General features: G+C 35.8%; 1 protein-coding gene across 1 annotated transcript in view; it reads right to left on the reverse strand.

Annotated features, from left to right (window-relative positions):
• The window catches only part of LOC121421804 (low-density lipoprotein receptor-related protein 1-like), a 122152-nt gene that overhangs the window by 32714 nt on the left and 68040 nt on the right, over positions 1 to 21398 (reverse strand). Inside the window, 19 exon segments of the mRNA XM_041616606.1 lie at positions 317 to 439; positions 1445 to 1576; positions 3619 to 3738; positions 7718 to 7840; positions 8800 to 8919; positions 9359 to 9484; positions 10394 to 10525; positions 11217 to 11381; positions 12266 to 12382; positions 13678 to 13794; positions 15519 to 15644; positions 16419 to 16544; positions 17685 to 17877; positions 18341 to 18545; positions 18922 to 19099; positions 19291 to 19524; positions 19903 to 20031; positions 20347 to 20471; positions 20901 to 21185. Of these exon segments, the coding sequence (XP_041472540.1) occupies positions 317 to 439; positions 1445 to 1576; positions 3619 to 3738; positions 7718 to 7840; positions 8800 to 8919; positions 9359 to 9484; positions 10394 to 10525; positions 11217 to 11381; positions 12266 to 12382; positions 13678 to 13794; positions 15519 to 15644; positions 16419 to 16544; positions 17685 to 17877; positions 18341 to 18545; positions 18922 to 19099; positions 19291 to 19524; positions 19903 to 20031; positions 20347 to 20471; positions 20901 to 21185 (2876 nt within the window).

Raw genomic sequence — 21398 nt, forward strand, 5'->3', positions numbered from 1 at the left:
TTCTCCTACCATGCAAAGGTGACACTGACCTGTATTTCTAAGCTGAACTGGTGAGCCTGAAAGGTCTCTGCAATGGTTGAGCTAATAACCCCTTCTTTCTTCAGAAGTGTAACCTTTTATCATAATAACAAACAGATTTCTTTTTTGTTATATCTTTCAGGAGATGCCAAGCTGCTGGCTTGCTGCATATTTCTTATCAATGTGAAGACTTTCAAACTTTTCAGTTTTCTTTTAAATCTTGTTTTCAAGGGCCACTGTATAGAAAAATTAAATATCCTTTTAAGTGAGACTAAATAAAATTCTGTAAAAATCTTACGGTCCGGTTGTAAGGCACAGGTGACCTGGTCGTCTAGAAGTGTGAAGCCTTCGACGCAGTAACACCAGAAGTAAGCGTTCAAATCCACACACCTCTGAGAACATGGATAGTCTACCTCACATTCTGTTGTACACAAACAAAACATTACTTTCAAAACATCACATCACCATTGTAAATAAAATAAATAAATAATATAGGATTTGTATAGCGCACGTATCCACTTTGCTAGGTGCTCAAGGCGCTCCTATATTACCCCGGCTAAGCTAGTCTACCGATTCTGGTGCACACAGCTCTCTGAGGAGTTTCTTCCTGCCTGTACCCATTTACCTCACCTGGGTTGAGTGCAGCACAATGTGGATAAATTTCTTGCTGAAGGCAAACACGCCATGGCTAGGATTCAAACCCAAGACCCTCTGGTTAAAAGGCTAGAGTCAGAACCACAAGACCACAACACACCCACAAAAATCAACAAAAGACCTGATAAATGAAAACTTCCTAACCAAAAGAGGTACAGTATGTAGATATTTTTGCATTACATGTATCTATATATAGGAGCGCCTTGAGCACCTAACAAGGTGGATATGTGCGCAATATAAATACCCTATATTATTATTATTATTATCTTCTGATTCATAATGCTGGCAATGACACATGATATGTGACCAAAAAGTGGAAAATATAGAGAAAAATATAATCCGATTTTCAATGGAACAGTGGATCTACTACCACAGTATCAATGTATCAAATTGAATCTCATTCTGTTCACGCTCAAAAAAGCTATAAATCAATAGCTGAAATTAATCACATTCACCCCCCCCCCCCCCCCCCCGAATCCTCTGTGTGTATTTGGACAGTTCATAAGAACAGTGAAAACAAAATATCTTTAGTAAGGGCATGACAAACAAGATGCATGTAGGAGGTCCATTGAAATAAGTCTTATAGTGTGGCATTTACTGTACACCATATTCAATATAGGAGAGAAATGAGTGTAAAATATGACTCTGTATTTTCATTGGGGGGGGGGGTGGGTAAAGGGATGAAATAAAGAGAGGTCCATTACAATAGATTTTAAAGCTTACATTATATCCAATATCAAAAAGAGAGAAATTAGTGTAATCTATAACTTACTGCAATCAATTTCATCCGAATTGTCGCCACATTCATCACTGGTATTACATCTGGCTGATAGAGGGACACACTTTCCATTACCACACTGAAATAAGTTATTCTTTGTGCAGTTATTCGGTGGAGCTGGTGAGGCTATTGAAGCATTGAAAGGGTACGGTGGATATGTTAAGTGTGAATGAGCAGATGAGATTCAGTGACTAAGGCCCATATTCTTAAGTCAGGATTAACTTAGACCATGGTCTCACTCTGTACTAAAATTATGGGAAGCCAAGAGTGTCAAAATTTGTATTAAGTTGTATGTTTCTTACGTTTACTCTGCTCTTTCTTGATTCATTGATGGTAAAGACATTCATCTATTTATACTTCCTAGACAATTATGAATGGTTTGAGAGCCAAATGAGCTGAAATATGATGTCTCTACTGTTAGTGATTTATGTAACAATTGGCTCTCCATACTTTACCACAACAATAAACCTGAGTTTAAGTTAAACCTGACTTCAGAACACGGCCTAAGACTACGGGTGATAAGCCTACACCTACTTTGTGACGTTCTCTCTTTTTAATGTACAGTATTATTCAGAGTTGTGCTCCATAGTCTACTGATTTCTGCACTGTGTTTTGTCATCTGTTTTGGTTTCATCAGGATGGGTTCTGGAAGGATGGCTTACGGGCCTTGGTTGTTAACTTGGCCCTTTCCATACCCAGGCTGCCCCAGCCTTATGCACCAATAACTACATTAATCCGAAATTTATATGATGTCTCAACTGTGCAAAATGCTGATAAAATAATACTAAATTATAGTTACTACTTTGTCTTCTGTCTTATCGAAAAGTAATAATGAATAACACAGACATGCTGAAAAAAAATCATAAGAAAATAACTTTCAAAATTTCATAAATCACTGCTTTCTTAACTTTTATGCTACTAATGCCCATATCTATTCTATACATATACAATTCATGATGTTAGTAACTCTGCTATAATAGAGGATAATACTTATTTCCTGATTGTGTACTGGTAGAAACTATTTGAATAACAATGGCTCAAATGTCCTACAATTACACAAGAATGCTTGTCATTATGAATAAATCAGCTTTATGGAAAGATCTTTTGATCACTTTATATAGGGCCAGGGTAGACAGAATGGTGCTTGAATGGTGTTTGTATCATATCCTTAGCTTTTAAAAGCAACAGCCTATTCTCTTATAGGTTACAAAAACCGTCTAAAATTTTTGGAAAGACAGACACAGAATTAATGGTATCAGAAAAAAAAGGCTTTGGAAACATCTCACCTCAATCATGAACTCAAGTACAATATGCAAGCATGAAAATGCATTTGTGTAGAATTGTCATCATTAAATCATAAAATGTGCTAAATTTCATGAAATTCTACAATACCCAATATTTATGATATATCCAGCAAGAAGCGATCTTTCTGAATTCATTATGATTAAATGAATAAATAATAGTCTAATCCAGTGCCCTTTAACACAAAGTGTAGTAATCAAGAATGTCTTGAATGTACTTTTTAAAAAAGAGAAAAAAGAATGTCTTGAATGTTTGCATTGACTACAATACACAATCACTAGTAAAAATCAAGCATACTATCAATTGCTAACCTTTGTGTAACGGGACCCTGGGCACAAATTGAGCAATTACATGTATCATTAAACAAATTCTTATGACTAATTGCACCAACTAAAACTGTACTATCAGAAATAAGCATTCATTTGGTGGATTCACAATACAGTGCGCAACCTACTGGTTGCAGCGGACAGGCTAAAATTCGCAATGCCTCATGGGAAAAAGTGGGCATCTGTTGCGTGGGTTAGTGTTACTTTTGAGTATGCTGTTTACAAGAGTCCAGGAGGAGGGAGAGAAATCTACCGCATATTTCTTTGTAAAATCCATGTATAGACCGTTTTTGGTGAATTCTTCCTCCATATTTACCATATGGATTACATTTTTGAAGCATCACAGTTACATGACAATGTCACAATATACTAGCACTGTGCACTGCCTGCGATGTCGACCCCCCCATGGTAAAAATTGACCTGTCCGCTGCAACCGATAGATGGTGCACGATATTTTGAAGCCATCGAATTGTACAACCACCGCTATCAAAGCTTTGAGTGACGGAGCCCTACATTCACATGTGAGAGTGATTTACTTACAGTCGCAATTATTTTCATCTGAATCATCATGACAATCTTTATCCCCGTCACACACCCAGTCCTTGGGAATACAACGACCGTTGCTACATCTGTGCTGATCATCAAGACACGCTGGAAATTCTTTAGAAAATAATAATAAAATGTGGAAGAGATAAAGAGAGTCCATACAAACCAGTATCAAACTAATGTACATCATCTTAAGCAATATGCAGCACACAGACCTGCCAAACCTAATTATAAAAATATCATAGTCTTTATTTCTCTTTATCCTATTTTCAGGCCCAAAATCCTGTCTTTCTTTCAAATAAAAAAAAACAGACAAAAAATCTTCATTCTTACAAGTTTAAAAAATCTGATTTCTAGAGGAACAAGTGGAATGCCTCTGGCCGTCTCACCTGCATCACGCGGTTCAATATAGCAGCAGTGCTGACTTTGCATACTACTCTAACTCGCACAAGATGTTCAGTGATACATGGTTACTCTTATGTCCTCTTTTTATGAACTAGACCAATAAACTTACAGAGATATGATGGTTATTCAACAAAAAACCCCAACATGGCCAAAGTTCATTGACCTTACATGACCTTTGACCTTGATCATGTGACCTGAAACTGGAACAGGATGTTCAGTGATACTTGATTACTCTTATGTACAAGTTTCATGAATCAGATCCATAAACTTTCAAAGTTATGATGGTAATTCAACAGATACACCCAATTCGGCTAAAGTTCATTGACCTTTGACCTTGGACATGTGACCTGAAACACGCACAGGATGTTCAGTGATACTTGGTTACTCTAATGTCCAAGTTTAACGAACTAGACCAATAAACTTTCAAAGTTATGATGGTAATTCAACAGATACCCCCGATTCGGCCAAAGTTCATTGACCCTAAATGACCTTTGACCTTAATCATGAGACCTGAAACTTGCACAAAATGTTCAGTGATGCTTGATTACTATTATGTCCAAGTTTCATGAATCAGATCCATAAAATTTCAAAGTTATGATGGGAATTCAATAGATATCCCCAATTCGGCCAAAGTTCATTGACCCTAAATGACCTTTGACCTTGATCATGTGACCTGAAACTTGCACAAAATGTTCAGTGATGCTTGATTACTATTATGTCCAAGTTTCATGAATCAGATCCATAAACTTTCAAAGTTATGATGGGAATTCAACAGATATCCCCAATTCGTCCAAAGTTCATTGACCCTAAATGACCTTTGACCTTGGTCATGTGACGTGAAACTCATGCAGGATGTTCATTGATACTTGATTAACCTTATGTCCAAGTTTCATGAACTAGGTCCATATATTTTCTAAGTTATGATGACATTTCAAAAACTTAACCTCAGGTTAAGATTTCGATGTTGATTCCTCCAACATGGTCTAAGTTCATTGACCCTAAATGACCTTTGACCTTGGTCATGTGACATGAAACTCTAATAGGATGTTCAGTAATACTTGATTAACCTTATGGCCAAGTTTTATTAACTAGGTCCATATACTTTCTAAGTTATGATGTCATTTCAAAAACTTAACCTCAGGTTAAGATTTGATGTTGACGCCGCCGCCGCCGCCGCCGTCGCCGTCGCCGTCGGAAAAGCGGCGCCTATAGTCTCACTTTGCTTCGCAGGTGAGACAAAAATCAAATATAGTGCCACTTTCCCCTTATAAATCCTACTAATTGCAGCTCTGAGCACATAAAACCACAAATGCATTTATCACTTATCCTTATTTGAGGGTTTCATGATATATGCACCACACACTATCATTATCCTGAATGAAAGGGCAACTTTTCTACTTGTGGGTCGAATTTTTTTTCCCTAGATAGCATAGGCTTAGGGTGAGAAAGGATTAATTAAATGAATATCTGACTGACTGGAATCCCCCATCAGAGGGAAGAAAAGGAATTAATTGGTAGACCTATGTTAAACAGTAAGGTCCCTGAAAAAAATGTATAGTTCTCAATGCCTTGTATTCACTTAAAAAAAAGAGAGAAATACAGTGATTTCTGTATTGAGTAAACCAGTGTTAACAAAATTCTCATGATGAATGCACAGTAGTGACGCAACAATAAGGGCGCAAAAGATTGTGAAATGCAGGAATTAATACATCTCTGGATTGTGAAGAAAAATAAAAAGGTTTACATATACATGTAACAATGGAATTAACATGGTGAGACACACATATGCACTTGCTCCACATGTAAGGAAAACAATAGGTACCTGGGAGCAATACACTCCTTCAGTGCAGAAGTACCGTTTAATAGTGTTTGCTTTGTATAAGATTGGTCATTTGCAATACATTGCATACCTCAAACAATAATTACACACTGAATCAGACAAGATGAACGCTGATTGATATGACATGAAAATGATATAAAACAGTAGAAAAAAAATAGTAAAAGATGGCATTGTGTACAAGAATATTAGATGAAATTGTATTTATCTCATCAGAAATTCAACAAACAACAAATGGCATAAAAGCTTGAGGCCAGGTGAATAATATAATCCTATCATAAAGACACATATGTGCTCCTTAATCTAGTAATCAGTGTTCTTCATGCAATTTCGGATGTATCAAAATTGACCACATATATCATGTCATAACAGGAGGAAAAATAATCAAATCATATCAAATGGTGAACATATTGACCAATGAGCACAAGGGCTGAAGCTATGCCTTTCATATATTGAGCAAAAACTAAGCTAATTGAACTCACCAATCCATTAAACACGCAAGTAAAAAATAAATATGGATAAAAACAGTTGTGGACATGATAAATAAATACCATAACTTTAAACATAAAGCTGCCCTCCCTTATAACCCATTTCTCAAACATCTTTAACCAAAAACATCAACCAAAGGTCTATGATATCCAATAGAAAGAGAGAGTGGGAATCAAGAGTGAGCAATGAAAAGGTATATAATACTGTTATCTCTTTTTATTATTTTCCTTATATGTTTTTCGTGGTTCACACATGCATGTTTATATAATTAACTCAACTCATGCACTTGCGAAAGTGCAATACTCAATTTTTATCAATCATGTTCTCTAATAACAAGTTATGTTCTGTATGATAATTTTGAATATGAAAAATTGAAAGTGGAAAATAAAAAACAATTGAATTGGAATTTAATTCAATAATTATGGTACATATACACGTACTTCCATCAATCATATAGCACTATAGATCATTATGTAATCAATGTGGTTCATAATGACAAATGGTGTTCTATTCTCTGTATTTACATGATGTTTGTGCCAATGTCATCTTTCGGCCATCTACAGATTATTCCTTTTTTAATCCGAAAGTGATTTCAAAGCAAGAATTCCTTTGTTTTTACATCCAGATATTGAAAAACATCTATTGTAAGTGAGTTACAGGATTTAATAGTATACAAATATTGACCGATGGCTGAGCATACATAACCGAGCAGCACCAGCCAGTTGCTGGAGCAAGCTAGCCATGCGCATAGCAACACAACCTGTGGCCCCACCCTCAGGGATTACATTTTCTCTAACTGGGTTTGGTAGAGGAAATTGGAAGCAAGTCAAAATCCTGAATTGATGATTAGATGGTTATGCACAATGGCACATGATGTAGTTTTGACCCACCAGTGATAACAATCTTACGGCCACCGCACACCTTACGACTGTTCGTGATCCGATTTTGGAACAAATCGCATTTTGCTCATTTTCTGAAAATGTGAATGGAACATATCATTTTATTTGAGGTTTAAATTAATTGAAAAAATACTAATATAACCATTTTGAAAGATTGCAAGCCTTTATTTCGGAGTAAAGGCCAAATTGGTTTCAAATCGTAGCCAATGGTACGACTGCTATGACGTCATTATGACAAATATTAAATTCGCTTTTATTCTAAGAAGTATGATAGCATAGTCTTAGATTTGAACATCGGTATTCGTATAATGATTTAGAATATTACACAGTAAGATATTCCAAGTGTCAATGTTAGCATCAAATTCTTCTACATTTTATTCTAAAATCGGTTCGCAGACCAATCGTAAGGTATGTGGTCGCCTTTAGGATATGATACCTAGATATAATAAGTACAATAACATACCACATTCATCTTCAGGCTCATCTGACCCATCGCCACAATCATCATCGTGATCACAAGCCCAGGACCTCTGAATACACCGGCCGTTGGCACATGAAAACTCACCATCTCTACATAGATTTATATCTACATAACAACAAAAACAAAGGAATACCATAAACCATGTCAGATAAGCTTCAACCCCCAATGATTCACCATGTTTCGTTTTGGTGGATACAAAAAAAAACCCCAAAGACTTTAATGGCTTTATTTGAATTAAAGACCCCTGTAACTATGCCACCTTGATCATTCTGTAAATCAACTTCAATGATTATTAAACTGTACTTATACTCAATCATCAAATGCATTTTCTATTCATATAATCATTACACTTGTGTTCATACCTTATTCAGAAAGAAAGAAAATACCAATGGGCCTTTAATGGGTTATCTCATTAATAACATAGTTAAATCTATTTTTATTCAAACCTAAAGATCCCCTTTCATCAGTTACTGGTTTCACGAGCAGTTGTGATTGATCTGATCAATTGCAATTATGTAAATCTATCAATGTCATAATTCTCCATCTGGAAAATGTACGCAACATCCGTTTGGAAACAAGGAGGGGCATATAAGTGACCATTTCATGAAAGGACTTGCAGAATGTTATATCCGACAAGTCCTGGTTTATCTGACAGCTACCATAGCAACAACACCTCTCAGCAAATAAAAAATCACAGAAAGTTGTCAGGGGCCCGTTGCAAAAAGAGTGGCAATCAATCGCAACTCTAAAAATCACGCGTAACTTGATTTTCAACCAATCAACAGCGCGCATTTCGGACTGGCAATTGATTGTTTGACTTGCGTTTAAACGCAAGTCTTTCTGCAACAGATCCCAGATCTGACACATTAGCAGATGACAAATGTTGATGAAACCCTCCCCTGATTTGTCAAGGCAATGATGAACACATGGGTATAAGTTAGAAAACACCATGAACAAGAAATGCATTCCAGACAATTGACATCACTCGCTTCCCCAAGTGATCGGATCAATCACGCTTCTTTGTATAATCAGGGCCAAAATGAAAAAGTGTGATGTAAGCTTACGGCAACCCTCTTCATCCTGACCATCTCCGCAATCATCTTCACCATCACAAACCCATGATCTTGATACACATCGGCGTTGGTTGGTGCAACGGAACATATCACCGGTACAGTTATGGTTTGCTAAATAAATGCAAAATGCAAATTGGATTCAAATCACTGTATTTCATCTTCTGACTACAAAACTTTGTATTTTACTATATACATGTACCTTTAAAAAAAAAATAAACAGTTTGCATTACTTGATTTAATTTTAAAATATACATCATCCTTCCATTCTGATTAATCACTGAAAAAATGAAACAATATAAATGTATTTATAATAAATACACTTCTATATGTATACACTTAGGTTCCTCTACATGAATACATGCTAATGCTACTGTTTTACTTTTAAATAGTTTAATATAAACTCTTTTGCTAATTTGATATAAATTGATCAGAATTCAACACAAACATTGATATAAGACATTCACCTAAATATATGTTTACATATTAGTTGATATCAAGAATATTAAATAATTGCAACCCTGAGTTCTGAAAATAATAACTGCATACTTACAACAATGGTGTAGAGTTTCATTCTCATCACTGTTATCTCCACAATCATTATCCCTGTCACAGACCCAAGACTTATGAATGCACTGACCATTGGCACACTGGTGGTGGTCAGGTGGACACGTAGAAGCTGTAGGAAAAGTATATCAAAGTATTGGTCAGTTTGATGAAGAATAAAGGAATAACTTCACCATTGGTTCACTAATGGTGATCAGGGGTGGACAGGTAGACATTAAAACAAAAGTATATCAAATTATTTGTCAGTTTGACAAAAAACAAAATCCATCTACTTCTTCAAATTCAGAGCCAAGATAAATGCCATTTGTGGTAATGTTCTCAAAATAAGATTCAACATAATCCAAGAGAATGACCATCCAAGTGTTTGCATGTAGGCCTATACATAAATATACATATACACTTTTAAAACAATGCCCTGATAAATAATTGTATGATTGTAGAGAAATCAGCAAAATAAATACATCATTTCATTTGAATGTCAGGTCTTTTTTCATGCAATATAGTGCAACATCCAACATATCGTCGCACGCATCATGAACCGTCCTCTCTGTGCACTTCAATGAGAAAGTTAGTTTTGCAGAAAACGCATTTAAAAAGCTTTTTTAAAACCAGCAATAAGTGCACCTACAAGGAGAGCAAATTATTTACCGGTGTCTTCGTTTGAAAGTTCAGGTTTCAAAGTTCCATCCTGTATCTTTATATTTTCTTGAAGTAAATTATTTACGCTACAGTGGGCATCGTAACAGAGCGGACGGTTTGTGGTGCGTACGACGATATGCTTTTCTGTGGTAGTGATGTTCAGAGTTAATCAATTTTCGTTTCTGCTAAGATTTTGTGATTCCACAAAGTTAAGTTTCATGTTTATGTACCGGATCTAGATCTATGATAATAATGTGACCATTAAACTTGACTTTAATGACTTTCTCATGAAATAACCAATGCTACAACTACATTCTATAACCTCTTTTTAATGACAAGTTAAATCAATAAATATGAAGCATTACCCAAAGTTTCAACTTACAACATTCTTCTTGCTCTTCATCAAAGTTATCGCCACAATCATTCTCTCTGTCACACACCCAGGATTGCTGGATACATCGACCATTGCGACATTGAAATTGACCTTCTTCACATTGTGCCCTTGTTGGGGAATCTGAAATAATAAAAACGGAAATCTATCACGTTCATGACAAAGAAATACATTAATTTTTTTCAAGGATTTACAGGAAGGCAATGAAAGCAATCCAGTTTGCGACATAAAAGTACATGTAATTCAAAGAGTTTAAAAACGTTATCAGCCACATCAACATTGAGTTACATAGACAATAAATTTTACAAAATTTCATGGAACTGATTTAGAGAAAACACACTTATAATGTTACGTGAAGAAAATGATATACATATAAAGCCCTGTCCGTTCGAAATCATTTTGAGTATATTCTTAGATAATAATAATAATGGTGGCTACTTATATAGTACACAGGTCCACCTTTCGCTCATGGCACTTTAAATAAGGCCCTGCTATTATTACCCCGGCTAAGCTAGGCAACCAATTAAAGGTGCTCACAACTTTTTGAGCAATTACTTCCTGCCGGTACCCATTTACATCACCTGGGTCGAGTGCAGCAAACAGTGGATGAATTCCTTGATGAATGAAATAACGCCATGGCTGGGATTTGAATTTGAACCCACGACCCTCTGATTCAAAGTCCGGGGACTAATCCACTGGGCCATAACGCTCCATAGATCATACAAAGACTAAGTAAATCTTTCATTTGAAAGACATTCAATTATAGTTGTACAATGTTCACATGGCATTGAAAGCTACATATATGTATACTAACCTGAGCTGCAATTTCTTTCATCACTACCATCACCACAGTCATTAACGCCATCACATATCCAAGAATGGAAGATACAAACTGAGACATTCGGACAGTTCACAAAGGTCGTACCATTGGGAAGTAATAAGAACGTCTTTTTACCCCATTCTGCACAGTTTACTTCAGCTGTTTTATTTAAAAAAAAAAAAAAAACACCCATGAAATGAATGATAAACAACTGAAGAATTATTCCCCTTGCTTAAACATGGTCCCAATGTGACATCTAAATGTATTTCTCAAATAAGTATTTGAATCTATGGTGGCAATTGAAACTAAAGGAATTATCTCTGCTCTGCTCTCCACAGTTATACATGTAGATGATGACTTTGTCCATTTATAACAATGGAAAGTGTGCTTTGGATGAATTAAATACATGTATATATACCCAGAGATGGAAATGCACATCTTAAACATGACCAAGTCACTTAACCTCAAGTTTCCTTATTTGAGGTGCTTGTACTTTCAAATTTTCAATCAGATTTATGCGTGGTACTGTACGTACATGCCATACAGGCAGGCCTATCCCCAATCATGAATGATTGCCCCTCCCACCTAAAAAAAAAATCAAATAAATTGTAATATAATGAGCAACTTCTAACTTTGGCATCGCAAAGCTATAGTGACTGTTAAAAAAATGATTCAAAATGTTAAGAATAGTACATGTCTTTGATACAATATAATACATAAAACTAATCTTGTCTGATTATCGCTGCTTAGACCCCTTGACTCAGCTGTTCTGTTCATAGCATCTTGTATGGTCCAGTATATTTAAGGACTCTACCTCATCTCACAAAATACTATTCTCATTTCTAATCTATCTCTTTCTTGCCTTTCGATTCCCACTCAATCTCTTTCACTATTTAATCAGCTTCTGTTCATGCCAGTTTCCAAACAATCCTTTTCAGAACTAACCACATGACAGTATTCCTCTTCCTCATCATCTATACCCCCCATGCAAATATTTAAAGATCATTTGAAAAGAATCATAATGTAAGTTAACTGTTACTTACGGCATTCTTCTTTGTCTTCATCCGACCCATCATTCTGGCAGTCTAGTCGATGGTCACATTTACCGCTTAATGGTACACATTCACCGCTCCTACACTGAAATTGATTCTCTTTACAACCTGAAAATAAATATAGATTACACTTCATGGTCAATATCAAAATAAAGATTAAAAAGATTAACTCTTAGAAAAGATTTGCTTCAATAAATATGTTATAAAATCTAAAAGCAAAACCATCTTTCTTGCAAATTATAAATACAGAAGGCTTTGCACAAAGTCAACCTTCTACGAGGCAAGTTATGGTCCAACTCAAAGCATTATTTCAGATTATGCAAGAGATATGTTATTATCACCTGAAATAATTTTTACCTATAAAGTGAAATACATTTCTATGGTCCATAGAGATTCAACACAGGCAGAGTCACCTGTATCACATCCCTGTTTTAAAAAGAGTTACAATTGATCCAATCAATCACAACTACGGACAACCAACAATGTCAACATCTAAAATACATGTCTGTTCAAAATATTTTCTAGAAATGATGTACATGTATATTCATACATTCACTGTTTTCTCGACAATTCAGTATGCTTCTCTTTGTTTTCAAAAGACATTGTGAAAATTTCCTACAGAAAAAGTTATGACATTGATGGATTTCCATATACTTGAGGTTGATCGGATCAATCATGACTCTTTGTAAGATGGGGCCATGTACTCTCTACTTCTGTCACCACACATTTTATGATACACAAGCAACATCAACTTCTGCATTCACTTGACACATTCTAATCAGCAAAGTGATACTAATGAATTCTGTGTGCAGTTGTTTGCGACGTACATAAATAATATGGAAATTCAAGGCTGTTTTCTTGTTTTCTGCGATATTTTGATAGTGCTTTCTTAGCTGCTGTGTGTACAGCTTTTTGAAGTGAACGAACAGCATTGCAATGTGTGGGAGCAGCACACAATTGATTTATGAGCATCAGCTGTTCGCGCTTTGTTGATAGGAGTTAGTGGTGACCATGCATGTTTAAGAGGGGAGGGGGGATTTGGCAAATGTCCATTTGTGATGGGTCCATGATTGAAAGCAAGAGAGATCTCAGCCATGATTTTTTCTTGGGATTCAAACATGTACGCCAAGGTTGACCATTACTTCCTGGATCTTAATGACTGATCAGCAATGCATGGGAATGCTTAATAAAAAGAGAGGGAAACAGTATGACTGAATAATCTCCCCAAAATTACAAAGATTTGTATTTGCATTTCAATTTGTGATTCTTGTATGTGATTTTAGCCTAGAAAATTTAATTCAATGAATGAACCCATCCTTAGAGAGAATAACTCTGAAATGGTACAATAATGAAATACTTCAGATTTGAAATCATACTAGTGATAGTAATATCAACCAGCTTACCACAGTTGAGTTCATCGCTATTATCACCACAGTCGTCATTACCATCACAGCGACGGTTAGCTGAAACACATCGACCATTATTACATCTCATATGTTCCTCACGACATACCCGATGATCTGCATTCAGACAATAATCAAGGCTTGTATTATGATTTTTGCAAAAGCTTGTATTAATATCTAGATAAAATATAAAAAAGACTTTTCAACATGTCCCAATACAAAAGAGAGAATGACTGAATGGGTAGAGTACATGTGCATGCCAGGTATTCGAGGTGCAGTTTGCATTTCTTTTCTTTAAAATGATGAACTGACTTCGCTGAAAGTAGGAAATATTGCTCATGACATAATAAGTTTACTGTAACTGTAACATTGAATAAGTTACAGTACCTTAACCTTTTACACAAAACAGAAGTAGCTAAAAATCAAGCAGATAAGGTTCACCAAACACCATGCCTAAGAGCACCCAATGGACATCCTCTGCAAGTACGAGACGAAGACCATACCAACAAGAAGAATTCTGAAAGTGTATGGGGTGCCCTTATCACAAATTATAGATATCTTGATAAGCAACTGACCATATTCTGAATGATCCATCACTAGTTTTGAAAGTTTTGTTAAGGAATCTTCGAAATAGAAATGTTAAATGAAACATAAACTAAAAAAAAAAAAAACACCTGACCATTTGACATACAAATCTCTGGCCATTGCTGTCTTACCTATAGGATTTCAATCATTATCCAATAAGTATGCAATCTAGTAATCAATTTTATTTTACATCCTGGGGAGCATTTCATGAAAGAACTTGTCGGACGTTTAATCCGACAAATCCCATTTTCATCCGACAGTCACCATAGAAACGGTGCCTCTCAGTCAACCAAAATCTATGAAAGATGTCAGATCTGACAACCTGTCGCACAAAAAAATGTTGATGAAATGCTCCCCTGGGTCCTTGTAACATGAAGCTTAGCGATTGATTGTGGAGTCGATTTCTAAAATTGATTATTGTGTATGATCAATTACAAAAATCAGCCCAATGATCAAATACTAAGCTTTACATGTATGTTACAGGGTCAACGGTTCAAGACACGCAACCCTGTCTTAATGGAGAAACTTACATCAGGGGCCCGTAACATCAAGTATAGTTATCGATCTTGGGGCTGATTTCAAAAATTGATTACATTGATTGTGTCAATTGTAAATTAGCCCAATGATCAAATACTAAGCTTTACATGTATGGTACGGGGTCAATGGTTCAAGACACGCAACCCTGTCTTAATGGAGAAACTTACATCAGGGGCCCGTAACATCAAGTATAGTTATCGATCTTGGGGCTGATTTCAAAAATTGATTATATTGATTGTGTCAATTGTAAATTAGCCCAATGATCAAATACTAAGCTTTACATGCATGTTACGGGGTCAATGGTTCAAGACACGCAACCCTGTCTTAATGGAGAAACCTAAATCAGGGGCCCGTAACATCAAGTATAGTTATCGATCTTGGGGCTGATTTCAAAAATTGATTACATTGATTGTGTCAATTGTAAATTAGCCCAATGATCAAATACTAAGCTTTACATGCATGTTACGGGGTCAACGGTTCAAGACACGCAACCCTGTCTTAATGGAGAAACTTACATCAGGGGCCAGTAACATCAAGTATAGTAATTGATCGTGGGGCTGATTTCAAAAATTGATTACATTGATTGTGTCAATTGTAAATCAACCCAATGATCAAATACTAAGCTTTGTGTTACAGGGCTCTGGAACATCAGGGAATTTTTTTTTTATAAACTTGATTTAACAGCCGTTTGTATGAAATGATAATAAAATTTGACTTACTGCAGTATCTGGAATCTTCATCTGACCCGTCCGCACACTGATTTATACCATCACATGTATCTTCATATCTACTACATGTTCCATCAGTACAGGTGAATTCTCCAACTTGACAATTAGTTTCAACATCTGTATAATAACAATAATGATTTAAATGATAATAATGATGATGATGATGTTATTGATGATGATGATGATGATGATATGATGATGATGATACTACTACTGCTACTGCTGCTGCTGCTACTACTACTACTACTACTACTACTACTAATAATAATAATAATAATGATAACAATAAACCAACAACAATAACTATAATCATAATAACAACAACAATAACTACCTATATAGCATTTAACATCGAGCAGAGCACCCGTTTACGCACACTGCGTTTCAAGGAATAAGTTCCTGACAGGTACCCAATCCATTTCCCTCATCTGGATAGAGTGCAGCAAATTGGGTATCAATGTTTGCCAAGGAAAAATTATGCTATGTCTGGGATTTGAACACATAACCCTCTGTTTCAAAGTCTGGAGATTAATCCACTGGGCCACAATGCTCCACATTAAGAGGTCAATTATCAAACAATGAATTCCATGGATGTTTTGAATGTAGTGCAGACGACATCTCAATATCAGTTTGCAAATGAAGAATAAATCTATTAAACCTTAACATGGCCATGCTTATTTGGCAATTCTAAATAAATCACAGTAAAACAATAAAAGACTGTTTTGTCTTAAGACGATATATATTTCATCTTCCATAAAACAAATAAACATTTTAAAACATCATATTTCATAGACAGCAAAATGGTTTGTGCAAATATTGTGAACTTCATTTATTATTCAATAAACAATGCCAGAATTACAAAGTAAAATAAAGTGTACATGATATCTTTACCTATGCACCGAGTTCTCTCGTCTACTTGCTTTCCTTCTGGACAGGTACATACCACATGACCTGTTACATTAGTCAGACAAGTACCATCGCATCCACCGTTATCATCATGACATGGCCATTGGTAACCTGGTAACAGACAAACAGAGAAACACATTTATCATCATGGCATGGCATACCCTGGGCCCCATCTTACAAAGACTTACGATTGATCCAATCAATCGCAACTATGGAAAGCCAGCAAAGTCAACATAGAAAAATGCATGTATGTTCAAAAGCTTTTCTAGATATGGATGTACACGTATATCCAAAAATTCATTGATTTCTTGACAATTTAGTGTGTTCTCCTTTGTTTACAAATGACATTTTGCAATTTCCTGCATAAAATATCATGACACTGATGGCTTTCCATAGATACGATTGATTGGATCAATAGTAACTCTTTGTAAGATGGGGCCCTGAACATAGACAGAAGTTTGCTAACTCAACCAGGGGTCCATAACACAAAGCTTAGCAATGATTTTTGTGTTCTCTCTCAATAATCTGGGTTGCTTAAGTCATTCAAAATTTAGGACTGAACATTGGAAATTTCATTCATACATATATGCCAATCGGTCTAGTGCCAAATGATAATCGAGAAGGCACAGCACTTTTAAGTTCCCCAAGAAAAAAACTGTGACTGAATTTTAACAAAAAAATAACAAACGATTTATTGTTTATGACAATTAGACTTCCATGTATGCTCACTCATGATTGAACAAATGACTAAACCGATCAATTTCATTTGTACACAAAAGATAGTCAATCACTGAAGAAAGACTCTAGCCTAGAATATTTCCTCAGAACTTTTAAGTTAAAAAGCTTTGCCATTTTCATCACAGGGAAGTTTTTTTAATTGCATTGTGGCATGTGCCTACAATCCAACAACCACCACCAAGTGAGCGTTGTGGCATGTGCCTGTAATCCAAGCTACATTGGGGAAGTTATAAATTGAAGAAGAGGCTCATGGTCCAAGCCAAAGTCACATCTTTCAGATGTAAATGTCAGTCCCAGAGAATTTCATTGACATTTTCATCCAACAAGTGACAACTTTCTTTGATGTTGATTGGCCAAGAACCATTGTTACTTTGCTTGGACCACTGTGCTTGTAAACTGCCGGTTAAAATGGGACTTGTCAGATGAAACATCCAACAGCTCCTTTCATGAAATGCTCACATGTCTGTCAAAAATCTCATAACACACACACAATACATGTACAGAGTTACTTACAGTTATTAGCATCGGCTGCCATGACGACGATACCCATGGGTTGTTGTGGAATGTTAGCTCTAAGGACGGTGACCTCTGCTGCAGTGTATTTATCAGCTTTCAATACAGCCCTCCTAACCCAGTCAGTCCAGTATAGGAAATCATCGAAAACAACCAAACCAAATGGATGAACGGGTTCTGTTACAAGAAGTACCTGCAGAACACATCAAATAATGTAATTGAAAACATTTATAGAATACTTGCTCTTATGCATTCTATAATATTGTAGGTTAGTTCCATGTGGAAAATGACAACACCTGTTGAATATCAAACTTGTTAACAACAAAAAATAATGAAAATAAAAACAGCTGAAATTGAATCAAATTACACACAAAGAGACTTAAGACCTGCAATTACATATTCAGTAAATAGCTTTTTGTAATTTGGGACCCTCCAGAGACAATTTGTCTCTGTTTTTACATGTAGTTCTCATAGAAACCTATAAAAACATCAAATAATCATGACTTGGGCAGTTCATGAAGTGAAAAATATATCAAGAAAATGGAGGTCGGACATCCAAGCAGATTGATAATTTCATGGAATCGCCCTATACAAAGAATTTCCATATTTTAAGATTGATTGGATCAATCATAAGTCTTTGTAAGACGCATCCTTACCACTCTGTTCTGTCCATCATAATCGCACCGTTCTATCTTATCTTGTTTAGCGTCAGACCAGAAGAGAAGACGTGATTTATGATCGATTCCAATCCCATTGGGCATCTGAACCACGTCCGTTATGATGTTGGTTACGTTCTGACCACTGAGGGTAGCTCGCTGGATGCGAGGGAATGCCTCGTTCCAATTAGTCCAAAACATCAGGCTGAAAAAATGTCATATTTTCAGAGTTAAACTAGAGATACATTTTAGGAGATGATAGTTTGACTACTTTGAGTCTCACAGAAGATCGATTTGTCTTCACACAATATTCTCTTTATCTTCATTTGCCACCATCCATCCAGGAGTAGTAAATGGATATCTGGTAGGAAGTAATTCATTAAATGCTCGAGCACCCAATCAGAGTAGCCATGCTAAAGCCAGGGTAATAGTTTGGAGTTCTCAGGAACATGGTATTTAGTGATATATACATATTGCAGATGATTAATGAGATTATACCACATTAGGGCCTATCAAATCATTGGTAAAGATACAGTATTGTAAAGTAGTGATGTGTATGTACTGAACATTCAAACACTTACCTATGGCAATAGTCTATTGCGATACCCCTTGGATGATCACTGGCAGTGAGTCTGATAAGAATCTCATCTCTATTAGGTTGATCAATCATAGCGCGACCAATGGAGGAGTTTGTGTAGCTTGTCCAGTATACCTGCCTCATGATCGGATCATACGCAATGCCTTCTGCCGACCCAATACCTGCAAACAGAATAGAAACAGGAACAACAAGAGAGTGATCAATCTATTAAACATGGCTTTTTACAAGTAGTATTGAATTGAACACTCTTGCTTTTAATTCATATTCATGAGACATACTTATATCCATAAAAAAGCGTATTCTCTGTGACTATGTGCAATCAAAATGATTAAATAGATGAGGATTGACTTACCGGTGACAACTGTTCTATGTCCTGTCCCATTAACATTCACCATTTGTATATTACCAAGCAGTATATCTGTGTAGAAGATTCTTTTCTCTGCATAATCGACAGCTAATCCAATGACATTTCGAATGTTCTCAGGGTCGGATAACGGTGGGATTGGTTGATTCTTGTCCGACGTGTTATATAGGTTGATACTCTTGACACCATTCCTTTCTGAGTACAGGATATAGGCATCATATTCTGAATGAAAGAGGGAAATAATCATATAATTAATAAAACATCAAATGAAAGTGATTGTTACAACCAATAGTTCCTTTAATAATGATTTTGATATTTCTTCGTTGGGAACGACCTTAATAGCAAAGCATTTATTCTGAACATTAGCTCAAAGCAGATGATCTGTGTAAGAAAAATTACCAGGCTGTTTCATTTTGGGCAAACCGTTTAATACAGATTGATTGAAGTTTATAAAGAGGTCATTTTCAGACAATATATATGAAGCTGCTGTACAGACATATCCGTTGGCACGTTGTTGCTGAAGCAACATGCTTATATTTTGTTCAAATTTCAGCTATTGATACCTTGCTGTTTTTATGAACCTCACTGAGTATAACTTACCCTCGCAGTTCTTTCCATCCTCTGCTACCGTTCCATGAGCACATGCACATATTCTTCTTCTTTCTCCAAGATAAAAACAGATCTGAGAACAGTTTCCATTGTTTACACTGCAAGGGTTCATGTCACTACGTATTCAAGAAAAGCACACAAAAAAGAAGGTAAATATACACCTTTCAATCTCTCAGTTGTTTTCTTTTGAATAGCAAAACTGGAAAAAAGTTATCTCTCTAATCTATTACAATAATTAGAGGCAACTGTCAGATATACATCTACATACAGTATATCTAAAAAATTGTGAACCACAAAATGATTAATCATCTTTTATTGCTTTGACAGAATAATTCTCATCCATCAACCAAGTTAAAAAGACATAATTTATGTACTACATGTATGAAAAACAAATTTTGTCAATTATATTGACAGTTAGGAGGAGAAAATACTTATCTGGTTGGCTGTTGATACTGTATACATGGACATCTTTGACTGCTACTCCAATACCCCCTTTCATCATTTTCCCAGTGTCGTTTCCATCCTTGTTCAAACGATAAATGGACCCGGAACCCGACGTCCTAGCAACAAAATAAACAAATAAATGGTCATTCCTGAGCACAGATATATCAGGCTTATGCTTGTTTTGCTTTTAAATACATGCGAAGTCAACAAGAAAACTCCTAATTTTGAGTTGTAATAAGTTCATATGAATGCTTATTTCTTAGGGTTCATGCCTGGATGTGCGATATATTTTTAATGCTTGAGGCAGAAGAGATCACTTCATAATTTTACAAGTTTGAGACCTTCAAATCAAAGCCCTACCATTTCCAGCAAATGTGTTAATTATGGGTAATACATTGTGTAAGTCAGCATCTTTGATAGTTTTTCACAGATATACAGTAATTATGTTGTTAACAAATGATGCTTATCATCATCATCATCACTTAAAAAAGTGTAATATAAAAAAAAATCAACCAACAAAGGAAAATAAAAAGGAAATGACAAACCTGTCGGTGAAGTAGAGGTATTGTTGGCTCAATGTGATAGCAAAAGGATCATTGATGTGAGGGACATTGCTCGAGATAACTTTATAGTTGGCACCATTCAAATCTACTCTGGCTATGTTATTATGACCTGCATCACACCAGTACAGCATGTCTGTGGTAAAATCAATGACCAAGCCATTTGGCCAGTTGATTCTGCTACTATTTACAATGGCAGTCCTATTCTCTCCGTTAAGGAGGGCTCGTTCTATTTTAGGCTCGGCTCCCCAATCAGCCCAAATAAGATATCTGCAGGGGGAGAAAAATACATACAAAAGCATTAATCTACAATGTAACAATCAAATAAAGAGTACAAGAACTAAAGCCATGGTGATACATAGGGCCCCACTGATTAGTCAACTAGATAATCAGTGCCTCATAAATGCTCAGATTATCACGTGCAAAAAACAGTTTGTGGATACAATCTGAGCACGGGCAGATAAAAGAAAATTAAACTAAGAT

This window comes from Lytechinus variegatus, chromosome 1 (assembly GCF_018143015.1).
Source record: "Lytechinus variegatus isolate NC3 chromosome 1, Lvar_3.0, whole genome shotgun sequence".
Taxonomy (NCBI): Eukaryota; Metazoa; Echinodermata; class Echinoidea; order Temnopleuroida; family Toxopneustidae; genus Lytechinus; species Lytechinus variegatus.